This window comes from Microcaecilia unicolor, chromosome 4 (assembly GCF_901765095.1).
Source record: "Microcaecilia unicolor chromosome 4, aMicUni1.1, whole genome shotgun sequence".
NCBI lineage: Eukaryota > Metazoa > Chordata > Amphibia > Gymnophiona > Siphonopidae > Microcaecilia > Microcaecilia unicolor.
In genome coordinates this window covers 6,954,685-6,968,150 of record NC_044034.1, presented here as the reverse complement: position 1 = coordinate 6,968,150, position 13,466 = coordinate 6,954,685, and the positions used below count along the sequence as shown (strand labels likewise).

General features: G+C 43.2%; 1 protein-coding gene across 1 annotated transcript in view; it reads right to left on the bottom strand.

Moving 5' to 3' along the window:
• Nucleotides 1–13,466, bottom strand: part of RRM1 (ribonucleotide reductase catalytic subunit M1) — an 83,787-nt gene that overhangs the window by 26,774 nt on the left and 43,547 nt on the right. The window contains exons 11-12 of the mRNA XM_030199839.1: nt 9,681–9,760; nt 302–503 (exon numbers count right to left, since the gene is read on the bottom strand). Coding sequence (XP_030055699.1) covers nt 302–503; nt 9,681–9,760 — 282 coding nt within the window. The remainder of the gene's footprint in view (nt 1–301; nt 504–9,680; nt 9,761–13,466) is intronic.

The window sequence follows — 13,466 nt, the reverse complement described above, 5'->3', positions numbered from 1 at the left end:
TACACCTACTTGACTGTGTACTTTTTAAATGTACTGGGTAAGACCAATAAAAAAAAGACTGAAAACTTGGAAGCAGTGATGCAGATTCAATCCTATACTCAACAGTTATTTTCAAGAAGGATTCTTTGCTTTAATTTTAAAAGACCACCCATCTGTGACTGGCAGAAGCAGCCTCAATTTGCCAGCAGGGATTGCTTCACAATTTTCACAACCACACTAACTGGTCACTAACTCTTATCACCCCCTTGCCTTTTGTACCCGTCCCAAGTATATTCTATTTGAGAAAGACAAGTTTTATAACCTCATCTGGGCTGGTGTACTCTACGATTTCTGTGCACAGGTTGCTGCACTTGATGGTTCCGAGATTCTGCTGGTTACTCTTACGGTTGCAGGAATCCTTGTAGAGCATGTAAGGCGTTCCAGTTTCTGTCTGAGACTCAATAATGGCATACCAGAGTTGCTGGGCCTTTACAACTTTGCGGACACAACCTTCTCTCTCATACCTGCAGCAGAAAGATTAGCTCATTAGCTTGCAATTGCAACAACATTCTCAGCTATTGCTACTTACTGATGCTTTCAGAGTCATTTATTTCCAACAGATGCAAGGAGAAATTAGGCCTTACCTGCTAATTTTCTTTGTTACTGCCTATTGACCAACCAAGGTGGTAGAAACACAGACACCCCTCCCCCCAACAAACAACCCAGGGGAAGAACTAAAAAAAAAAAAAAAGATTCTCTTTTTATGAACTTCCACACTGATCCATGTCAGCTCAAGACCTTCTGAACAAAAACTCCACAGAACCCCACTGAAAACAATCCTCAAACAACAAGCAGGCTCGAGAATGGTCTGGAGAGACTCAAGGAAAGAAAATTAGCAGGTAAGACCTAATTTCTCCTTTTTTATCTCTCCAGACCATTCCTGATGAGTGGGAAGTACAAAAGCAATAGTCTACAAGGGTGGGATGCCAACCATCCCTGAGCCAACACTCTGTCCCCAAAGGCTGCCTCCTGCCTTGAATGTGAAGCATTACTGACTGGCTATGCAAAGTCAACCCAGTCACCGCCCTGCAAATATTCTATCAAAGATGAAGATTGAGCACTGGTAGGATGTGCCTTCAACTCTTCTGGCAACCATGTACCATTGAACAAAAGCCAAAGCAATTGCTTCCTTAATCCATCTGGCCACTGTAGCCTTCGATGCTCTCACCTCTCTTCAAGCCTCCAAACACCAAGCAAGTTTTTTATGCTCTTTGCCAGATTCATTCAATAAAGTTATCGTTAAGACACTTGTGCATTCCAAGTGCTGATACATGCGCTGATTTTGACTCATATAGATTGTAGTTCTGTGTTTGTTGGATTTTCTCAGTATTATTATTATTTGTTACATTTGTATCCCACATTTTCCCACCTTTTGCAGGTTCAATGTGGCTTACATATAACCGTTAACGGCGTTATATTGTGTTGCAAGTGACCGGTATTTATGCTCTTCGTAGGCTTCAGCTCCTTCAGAACACAGCGGTTTGTCTACTTTATGGGGCATCTCGGTATGATGTTTCACCTTTAGTGTTTGATCAGCACGGGTTACCCCTTGATAGTAGAATCCATTTTAAAAGTCTTCTTTTGGCTCATAAGGCTTATTATTCAGGTCGCCCTTATGTAACAAGCCAGCTGGTTCCACCTCACCCATCTTGATGCCTCCAGTATTCTAATACACATCTTCTGACTGTCCCTTCTCATAAGACCTTTCGTTTGCAGATTACTCATAATAGGGCCTTTTCATGTCTTGCGCCCACTTTATGGAATCAGTTACCTTCACATTTGCGGTCAGATGCCTCCTTGACTTGTTTTAGACCTGGCTGCTTGGTCAGGCTTTCCCTTAGTGATTTATTATGGTCTGGTATCAGGGATACAGCAGTTGTCCCAAGTGTTTTTGTGCACTTGTGTGCCCTCACAGTAGCATTTGTCTTTCAGGTTTTACATTTGTTGTGCTATGCTCCCCTCCCTTTTGTTTGACCTGTGCTTTTAGTCTGATGTTTTAATGTCTACTTTTTTTTTCCCTTGTAAATAAGTTTCTATAACAATATGTATCTGGTGGTAAACCACCTGGATATTTCTTTGTGTTAGCGTGGTATAACTAAATTCAACTAAATAAATAAATAAATAAATCAGGCATCAGTGGTCACTAAAATCCAATCTAGCATCTCTAGATTCAAGCCCCTCAACAAACTGCCTCTGTGCAACCACCAATACAGAATGTCTCGCTGCCCGTCTTAGAATTAGGCAGCACAACAGATCATCTACGACCAAGTCGATAACAAGGCCTCCTGGAACAGACATATGCACCCTCACCCAGGGGACTACCTGAATGGAGGCCACCGTCGACCCCAAGACTTGCAACACCTTCCAGGCTGATGGCCTGAGAGACCTGACAGGGGATCAGATCAGAGACTGGAGCTTCTGAATTCTGCCCTCCGGGACAAAAAGAATTTCCCTCGCGGGTATCAAAACAGATTCCAAAATAGTCCAACTTTTGAGCTGGGATCAGCAAGCTCTTGGCCAGATTCACTATCCTAGATGCTACAGCAGGTGTACTACCCAGGCAATGTTCCTCTTGCTCTCCTCAAAGGATTTCGCTCAAATCAACCAACTGTCCAGATAAAGGTGAACCGAGACCCCCTTCTTTCTGAATGTGCCATCACTACCATCATAATATGAAACTGAAAGAAATGGGCTTAGTTTGAACAGAGTTGGATTCTAATTCCCAAATAAATTCTGGAAAACTCTTTGGTCAAACCTACTGTCACACCAGGAGTCCAGTTCCACGCAATAGTGTGAAGTGACTGTGTAGACAAAAGTCCATGTTGCACTCCTGCAAATCTCTTATGAAGACACTAAGACAGACCTTAAGTGTGCTAGTGATGCCACTATATCTTGGACATTATGAGCCATATGACCCTGAGCATAAGAGAAGTGCATGTTTACTGACTGCAGCAACCATATTGTTAGGGCCAAAAAATAAAAAAAAGCTGGGTGGGCTTTCTACATGTTTTAGTCTGTTCTACAATAGATGGCAAAAGCAGTCTTGCAATCCAAAAATGTGCTGTGCACGTTTGCCTTTGTGGGTATGAGGGCTAGGTAAAATATAGGCAGGACTACTGATTGCTTAAGATGGAACTCTGACACTACCATGGAAAGGAACTTGGGATGGTTGTGCAAAACCCCTCACTTAAAAACTACATTTAAGGTTTACTAAATCCTGGAGCTTGCTTATTCTGCAAGCTAAAATAACTGCCATCAAACAAACTTTCTATGTTATGTACTTGAAATGGCAGGTGTTAAGTGGCTCAAATGGAGCTTTCATCAGCTGGGTAAGACTGCCAAGGTCCCATGAGACTATGGGTAACTTTATGGGAAGCTTCAATAGAAGCAAGCCCTGCATAAAGTGAACTGAAAGCTGTGCAGAGATGGGTTTACCTTCTAAATAAGCGCCAACTGCACTAAGGTGAACCTTAATAGAGTTGGTTTTGTGATCTGACTGAGATATAAAGAAGGGACTCAAGCAGTTGTGTGACAGGAAGGCCCTAAATCCTTTTTCCCATCAAAAAAGGGCAGTAATTCTTTTCCAATTAAAACTATAGGACTCCTATTAGAATCTCTTCTGAAAGCAGGTAAGACCTGAGAAACAGTCTGCAAGTCCAGAGATCCCATGCTAACCTCTCAACATCCAAGCTGTGAGGGCTAGTGACTATGTTGGGATGTAGAAACATTTCCTGATCCTGTATCAGTGTAGGAAAATATTTCAGTCTCATGGGACTTTTGAAAGAATTCAAACAGAGGTGGGACCGAAACTTGCCTTGTCCAATAAGGGACTATGAGAATCATGGTTCCCTGTTCTTGATCGAGTTTTAAAATAGTTTTTTCTACTGAAGAACTCAAGTACCAAAGTCCTGGCCCCCAATAAAAGAGGAAGACATCTGAGGCTCATTTGTCATGTGACCCCATCCTAGAACAGATCTGAGGTCTAAGAAAGGAAGATCAAAGGAGTGCTCCACTTGAAAAATCTGATGGATGACTTCCTTGTCCAAGAACGACTCATGGGGAAACAGGACTCAACTCAGCTTGTGTGCTAGAATGTTGTCCTTGCCTGCTAGATGGGCCATTTCTTGCCCAGTGTCCCTAGGCCACAGTTCTGCATTCTGAGAGTCTCCCAACATAGTAGATACAACCCCATTCCTCCCTACTTGTACATACAATACATAGATAATTGATTTCTCTGTCTGAATTAGGATGACTTAACTAATCTCTGAAAGCTTTTAGAGTGTTTCATATCACCCTGAGGTCCAGAGGTTTATCTGATAAAGGTACTCCTGAGTGGACCATAAGTCCTGAGTTTAAAACATCTACAAAAGCTCTCTCACCCAGTTTGGACACATCTGTTGTGTCAATTGGATTTCAGGAACTAAAGGGCATTCTTTGTTCTGGACTGGAATGTGTATCATCCAAAGTGATAAATGTATTACATCTCGAAGGTCCCCAGCAGCCCAAGTCCACTGTGTGGATAAGGCACATTGAGTTTATCTCAAAATTAAGACGTGCCAAGGGCATGATATGCACTGTACATACCATGTGATCCAACATCAACATTTTTCTGACACCTGCTGAGTTTCCTCTACTACGAATACTAAGGCAGCGATCCTTTGTTATGAATGAAAGTTTTCTAGTAGGGCTCTTGTGAATTCCAAATGCTGTTGGGCTTAGATGGGATTTAGGGATAAATTTATGAATAATCATTCAGGTGCTGGAATTACTAAGATTCAGCACACTGATACTTCCGATGCTGTGTGCTTTACCAGCCAATCATCTAAACAAGGAAACACATCCCAATTTACAGACACACACTTCAACGATCGCTGTACATTTTGTAAATATGCAAGGAGCTAAACGAGAGATTAAAGGACAATATTGGTAATGGTGTTTCCCTATGACAAATCTAAAATACATAAGCATCGCCATACTGAGACAAACCAAAGGTCCTTCAAGCCCAGTATCCCATTTCAACAGTGGCTAATCCAGAAGATTCCAAAAGAATAAATCAGATTTTTATGCTGGATATCACAGGAATAAATCCATCTTCATAGTTTTTGGATTTTTCTTTTAGGAAATTGTCCAAACTTTTTTTTAAACCCTGCTGTTTCTCTGGCAACAAATTCCAGAGTTTAATTATATGTTGAAGAAATATTTTCTCTGATTTATTTTAAACTTACTATTTAGTATCTTCATTGCATGTCCCCCTAGACAAGCAATTCACTCCACTCAGGGTTTTATAGATTTCTATCACATCTGTCCTCAGCCATCTCTTTTTCAAGCCGAAAAGCCCTAGTCTCTTTAGCCTTTCCTCATAGGAAAGTTATCCTATCCCCTTTATCATTTATGTCCCTTCCCTGTACTATGGGCAAAGCCAGAAATCCAATTTTGGAGAGAGGGGGGAGGTCCAGGGGTCCAAGCATTTCCTCTTAGCTCTTCTCCCCCCCTCCTCATCCCGCTCACAGCTTTACTGGCGGGAATGCCCAAACCTTGCCAGCCAAGCTCCCACCCGTGCTCCCTTCAGCAGCGAGAAAGCTAGACAAATGCTTCAGCTACAGATGTCAGCACTTCTGAGCATGCACTGAAGTGCAAGCATGTGAAGCTGAAGCACACCTCCAGCTTCCTCACTGCTCAAGCAAGCAGGGGCTTGGTCAGCAGGGTTTGAAAATCTCCACCAGTTCATTCAGTGCTGCAATTTTGGGAGGGGGGCGGCCTAGGCCCCCAAGGCCACACCACTGCTCTATACCTCTAATTCTGCTATCTCTTTTGAGATGAAGTGACCAAAATCGAACACAGTATTTGAGGTGCTGTTGGAACCCTGAAATGATACAAAGACACTAAAATATTCTGAGTTTTGTTCTCCATTCCTCTCCTAATAACTTCTAGAATTCCATTTGCTTTCTTAGCCACTGCTGCATACTGAGCAGAGGGCGTTCAACTTATCAGTGACACCTGTCCTGGGCAGCAATTCTTAACAGACCTCTTAGTGTTCAGCAGTTCCAGACCTCTTCGTAAGAAATTGCACTGGCTTCCTGTGCAGGAGCGAACAACTTTTAAAATTTGCACCCTAGTCCATAAGATCCTCTACGGAGCAGCTCCAGCATATATGGATGCCCTTGTCAGCTTACCACCGAAGAATTCGCTTTGATCTTCTCGTTCATACTTAAACCTCCATTACCCTGCGTGTTCTGGTCTCAAGTATAAAACCACATATGCTTCCACCTTTTCCTATATCGGCACTCGTTTGTGGAATATATTACCTAAATCTGTAAAAACGATTCAAGATCATTTGACTTCCAGGAAGTCTCTCAAGACCTACTTATTTGGGCAAGCTTACCCTAAAGATCCCATCCTGCCTCTGTGATTCCTGGACTCCAACTCCTCTAAAGATCTTGTGGAACTACTTTCTCTTAACCCTGAACCTTTCCGCCCCACATATCACTTTCCTTTAATTGTACTTTCCTGGTTGTTAACTAAATGTTGTAAGCCACATTGAGCCTGCCAGTCGTGGGAAATTGTGGGGTATAAATGATATAAAATAAATAAATAAAATAAACATGGATCCTTGTATTATATAGCTATAGATTGGGTTCCTCTTCCTTACATACATCACTTTGCACTTGCTCATATTAACTAAATATGAGTATAAGCATCTTAAGTCCAGAGAACATACCATTGGTTCTATTAGGAAGCTCAGGGAAACTATCCTGAAAGTTTGTGTGATAAGATACTTGTTCAGAGCCCTTACGTCTAGTATGGGCAGGAATTTTCTCATTTTCTTTGTGATCTGGAGATACTTGCAATAAAATCCCTGCCCTCTTTCCCTGATGGAACAGGTTGTACCACATTGGCTGAGGGCTTGATCTTGATGTTTGTTTGTTTTTTTTTTTGGGGGGGGGTGGGGGGGGAGAACCTGCAATAGTTGATCGTATCTTATTTGGACTATCCTGAGAACCCAGCAGTCTGAGGTTACAAGGGGCCATCGGTTTGCAAACATTTTCTCTCCTCCCAGTACGTCATCCAGAATTGACTCAGGGACTGAAGCTATATTCTCCTGGAGGCAGTCAAAACTCAGTCCATGGTTTTGGCTGCAGAGCAGATTGGGGTTTCTGGGCCCTATGCTGTCTGGTATGAGAAAAAGATCCCTGTCTAGTTTGGGATGAGTGTATAGTGGAAGATGGGAAATTAGGTCTTACTTGCTAATTTGCTTTCCTTCAGTCCCTCTAGACCGGCACAAATGGGTTAGGCACTCCTACCAGCGGATGGAGACTGAGAACCACAGATTCAAGTAATGCTATGTGGGCTGTGCAGTCCCTTGAAAGTCAGTCTATGAGTAGAAAAGCAGATAACCCGCAAAAGGAGAGAAAAGAAAAACTTCTCAATCCAAAACTCCTCGCAAAACTGCAAAGTCCATGGGCCCAAAGAACCCAAGACCCTGTGCTACAAGATGATACGAACTGAGCAAAGAGAAAAAAACAGCACTGTTGGAGCAACTCATGCTCCTCAACACCAACTGTGTCCTTTCATTTTTTTTTTTTTAATTGTTTGCTCATTAAAGACATTTCTTTGAAGAAAAAAAAGCTCTCATTACTTAGTCCACAATATGCTAGGAAAACAATAAAAGCAATAGAAATAATCAAAGGAGCAGAAATAAACTGCAAGGACCCATAGCTGGTCCCGTCATTCCCGAGGCTTTACTTCAGGGCCTATTACAACTCCAATTCCTTCTCTCTCTCTTTTTTTTTTTTTCTTCCTATATGTATTTTGACTTGATCTTGTAATTGTGACTTGATTATATTGATAAAACTATAAATAAGAGAGAGACATTTCTTTGAAGCCAACACACAACCGACTCCTCACAGTCCTGAGGACTGTGATACCAGAAGCAACAGCAGAACCACAAAACCATAGGGCAAGCTCTGTGCCAGTCTAGAGGGACTAAAAGAAAGCAAATTAGCAGGTAAGACCTAATTTCTACTTCCATAGCATCCCTCTAAACCGGCACAGATGAAAAGTACCAAAGCAGTGATCAGGTGGGAACCCCAAAGCCCTGCTTCCATGACTCTCACCCCAAATGCCACATCTCGACACACCTGCACATCCAACCTGCAATGTTGAGGAGTCAGTTGTGTTTTGGCATCAAAGAAATGTCTCTAATGAGCAAACAATTAAAAAAAAAAGATGCAAGGACATAGTTGGTGTTGAGGAGCATGGGTTGCTCTGATTGTGCTGTTTTTTCTCTACTGGTTTTGTTGTCAGCTTGCAGCAGCACAGGTGTCCTGGGTTGAGACCATGAACTATGCAGTTTTGCGAAGAGTGTTGGATTGAGAAGTTTTCTTTTCTCCTTTACTGGGGTTATCTGCTTTGCTACTTGTAGACTGACTTTCAAGGGACTCCACAGCCCAATTATAGCATTACTTGAAACTCTGTGGTTCTCAGTCTCCATCTGCTGGTAGGAGTGCATAACCCATCTGTACCAGTCTAGAGGGATGCTATGGAAGCCTATACCTTTGATAGTAGTAGGATTTCTATTGCCCACTACTGTGATACCTCTTGGTAAGAGGAGGCCAGGTTGGAAGTGGGCCTGGAAAGGGTCTTAAACAGTGTCACTAATCTGCAACCTCAGATTTTCTGCATGGCGTAAGACGACGGAAAGTTGTTTTTGCTCTTAAACTGTAAGGTCTGGGGCCCTCCACCAGACGAGTCTGGTGCACCCCTCCACAGAGGCCTATGTCCAGAACTGCACCCTGAAATGACCTCAGGTTTGTGGGCTGAGCTGGCAGGAAAGACCAGTGCTTTGGCATAGTCATTCTGGAAGCACTGCTGCTGGTCTGAACACTTGGAAGAAACGAAATCATCCCTCCCTCCCCGAGGTACAGGTACATACTCCCACCTGTTCCCACTGGAACAAATGTTACAGAGTCTAATGTCTTGAGGTGAGGATGTAACTTCCCATTCAATATTTAAACCACTTTCAGGGAAAGCAGTGAATGGAGGGGAAGGGGGAGGAGAACACCGACTCAAGAGTATTATCCTTGCTCCGGGTCCAATTCAATTGTTTTATGCACCCCCTTTTTAGTTTTTGGTTGTTTTTTTTTATAATGGAGATTAAAATCTCATGTGAGATACTCCTCTGATCAACTGACAGGCAGTTCTCCAACTGGGTCAGGAGCTGCATGGTCAGCCTATCACCATCCGCTGGAGACAAACACTGAGCATTCTAAAGATGAATGATGTCCTTAAGGGGCAAATCACACACAACTACTTTTCTTCTGTCTCCATCTGCTGGTCAACAGACATAAGCCACATGTTCTGGACTGGTCTGTTATGGACGCTAAGGGGAAAAATAATTAAGGTAGCAATAAGTATTCTTTTCCTTCAGAATGTAGGCTTACATCTATATGCTGAATTTTTTTACTTCCCTTTTTACCTCTAGGATAGCAGTGGAAACAGGATACAAAAAAAATTTGTGCAAGGGTTCTGGACAGTTTCATTAAACCTCATGAATATCTCAGTAATTTGTGAGCTCAGTCAGAGGACGATCACCATCTTTAACAGCTAACATTAACTCCGATGGAACTATTCTATCAACATACCTCTCGTATAGTTTCTCAAATTCCTCCCCCCAAGTGTCTTCTAGGCCAGGACATTCACTAGGACACATCAAGGACCAATCCTGTGAGAAGAAAGCCCACTGTTATTTACCGATCTTATGATTTGGGGAGGATGTTTGTATTGTAAGGCTCTGAGCTCAGCATGAGATTCACGCTGCTGGCAGTGCCAGTTTTCTTCTTCTTGTTAAGAACTACAGTAGCAGTGCAACTGTCTCCACACTACCATCCATGCTGAAAGAACAAAGTTAGTGTTACCAATAGCTCACACCCACCACTAGACATTAGACTCCTAAAATATTCTACACTTACCTATGACAAAATAAAACCTGTATTAATTGATTGAAAGGATGAGTCCTGATCCAAGACCTACATACTACTCCTGGAGGAAATGTGTCCAACACAAAGTCTGTCATAGGGTCCAGAACGCGGCGGCAGCAGTAGCAACAGCTGCATCAGCCTGTGCAGGCCAGAAAAGGAATCTAATTCCGGTCTGAAAATACATGGGGGCCAAACTCTGTTTATAAGTTATTTTACTAAATAGCCTCACAGTCCACAGAACTAACCAACAGCACAGCACCTCTGTAAGAAGCAGTGATTGACAAAACACAAAGAGCTGTATGTTCTTTTACTGGAGTAACAACTTTTTTAAATGGAGAACTAAAAGGTAAAATAAAGGGACTGTGATCAAAAACAGGAAAGATGTGATCTTTGAATTGTTAAATTAAAAAAAGAGGAGATAAAAAAGTTATTACTTTGGTGGCCCATGAAATAGAGAAAATGAGCATTAAAATGAACCTGCAAGAGAGAAGCTAAAAGCAAAAGGGTTAAATTCTTAGCTGCATTTAATATTCTGAGTGTATTTAAGGAGAAATTAGCTTGCTAGAGGATGTGGTAACTGTGGTGAGCGTATCTGGGTTTAAATTTTCTTTCCCTTAGTCCTTCCCACTATTCCAGAACCTGTGGGATAGTTATGTTCATCAACCAGCAGGTGGCAATACAGAACTGAAAAGTGAGCTGAGACATCTCTCACTTGGTATCCCAGTCCAGCTCCTCAGTATTTACATAGACAAGAAGTAAGGAGAAACTCAGAGAACACAACAACCTTAAACAACTCACTAACCTAACACTAACCAGACAATCAAACATACGTGGACCTCTCATCTCTGGCAACTTGTAGAGAACAAGAGGTATGCAGGAAGCACCATGCAAGGTGACAGTTATTTGATCCATTACTTTGCACTGACTAAACATATCAGAAACCTCGGGCAGGCCTCTGGAATAGTGGGAAGGACTAATGGAAAGAAAATTATCAGGTAAGATCTTTCTTCTTGTTCCAATACATAGCTTCCCATTATTCCAGAATGTGTGGGATGTTCAAAAGTAGCCCCTAGAGTGGATGGGATCCTGGCACCACCGCTCTGAGGGCCGAAGCCCAAAACTGGCTTCAGAGCATGCCACAACATCCACCCTGTAGTGCTTGGCAAAGGTGTGCAGTGTCAGTAAGGTAGTCTCCCAACCAGCATGTCGCTGTACGCCTTGCAGAATGAGCCCACAAGGCCTGAGAAGCCTTTCCCCACAAGCAAATAAGCTAATGCAAAAGTCTCCTTCAGCCATCTAGCAATTGTGGGCTTCAAAGCCATTAAGTCTAACCTCTGTTTACCAAAAACCACAAAACGTCTGTCCGATTTACAAAACTCATTCGTGACTTCCAAACATCTAATGAGGACTCTACACACATTGAGATGCTTCAAGGATGCTTCCAATTTGCTCTTTTACGTGCCAAACAGGATTATTATATCCAACTGACCAACTCTCTTGGCTCTAATCCTCAACTTCTCTTCACCACATTGAACTCTCTCCTCAAGGTGCCCCCTCCCCCAACTCCCCCTTCATTATCTCCTCAGACCCTTGCTGAATTTTTTCACAACAAGGTTCAAAAGATAAACCTTGCTTTCTCTACCTCACCAGCTCTCCCTCCACTAGTCCGTTCCTCTCTCTCTCCTTCCCCTCATTCCCTTTCCTCCTTTCCTGAAGTTACTATTGAGGAAACTACACTTCTCCTTTCTTCCTCAAAATGTACCACCTGTTCCTCTGATCCCATTCCCACCCACCTTCTTAATGCCATCTCTCCTACTCTTATTCCTTTTATCTGTCACATTCTCAACCTCTCACTTTCCACTGCGACTGTCCCTGCTGCCTTTAAACATGCTGTGGTCACACCTCTCCTTAAGAAGCCTTCACTTGACCCTACTTGTCCCTCTAATTACCGACCCATCTCCCTCCTTCCTTTTCTCTCCAAATTACTTGAGCGTGCTGTTCACCGCCGCTGCCTTGATTTTCTCTCCTCACATGCTATTCTTGACCCATTACAATCTGGTTTTCGCCCTCTCCACTCAACCGAAACTGCGCTTACTAAAGTCTCCAATGACCTATTACTGGCTAAATCCAGAGGTCAATATTCCATCCTCATTCTTCTTGATCTTTCCGCTGCTTTTGACACTGTCGATCACAGCATACTTTTCGATACCCTGTCCTCACTTGGATTCCAGGGCTCTGTCCTTTCCTGGTTCTCTTCCTACCTCTCCCTCCGCACCTTTAGTGTTCACTCTGGTGGATCCTCTTCTACTTCTATCCCTCTGCCTGTCGGCGTACCTCAGGGTTCTGTTCTTGGTCCCCTCCTCTTTTCTATCTACACTTCTTCCCTTGGTTCATTAATCTCATCCCATGGCTTTTCCTACCATCTCTATGCTGATGACTCCCAAATCTACCTTTCTACCCCTGATATCTCACCTTGCATCCAAACCAAAGTTTCAGCGTGCTTGTCTGACATTGCTGCCTGGATGTCAACGCCACCTGAAATTAAATATGACCAAAACCGAGCTTCTCATTTTCCTCCCCAAACCCACCTCCCCGCTCCCCCCGTTTTCTATTTCTGTTGATGGCTCTCTCATTCTCCCTGTCTCCTCAGCTCGAAACCTTGGGGTCATCTTTGACTCTTCTCTCTCCTTCTCTGCTCATATCCAGCAGACCGCCAAGACCTGTCGTTTCTTTCTTTACAACATCCATAAAATCCGCCCCTTTCTTTCCGAGCACTCTACCAAAACCCTCATCCACACCCTTGTCACCTCTCGTTTAGACTACTGCAATCTGCTTCTTGCTGGCCTCCAACTTAGTCACCTCTCCCCTCTCCAGTCGGTTCAAAACTCTGCTGCCCGTCTCATCTTCCGCCAGGGTCGCTTTACTCATACTACCCCTCTCCTCAAGACCCTTCACTGGCTCCCTATCCGTTTTCGCATCCTGTTCAAACTTCTTCTACTAACCTATAAATGTATTCACTCTGCTGCTCCCCAGTATCTCTCCACACTCGTCCTTCCCTACACCCCTTCCCATGCACTCCGCTCCATGGATAAATCTTTCTTATCTGTTCCCTTCTCCACTACTGCCAACTCCAGACTTCGCGCCTTCTGTCTCGCTGCACCCTATGCCTGGAATAAACTTCCTGATCCCCTACGTCTTGCCCCATCCTTGGCCACCTTTAAATCTAGACTGAAAGCCCACCTCTTTAACATTGCTTTTGACTCGTAACCACCTGTAACCACTCGCCTCCACCTACCCTCGTCTCTTCCTTCCCGTTCACATTAATTGATTTGATTACTTTATTTATTTTTTGTCTATTAAGATTGTAAGCTCTTTGAGCAGGGACTTTCTTCTATGTTTGTGCAGCGCTGCGTATGCCTTGCAGCGCTATAGAAATGCTATATAGTAGTA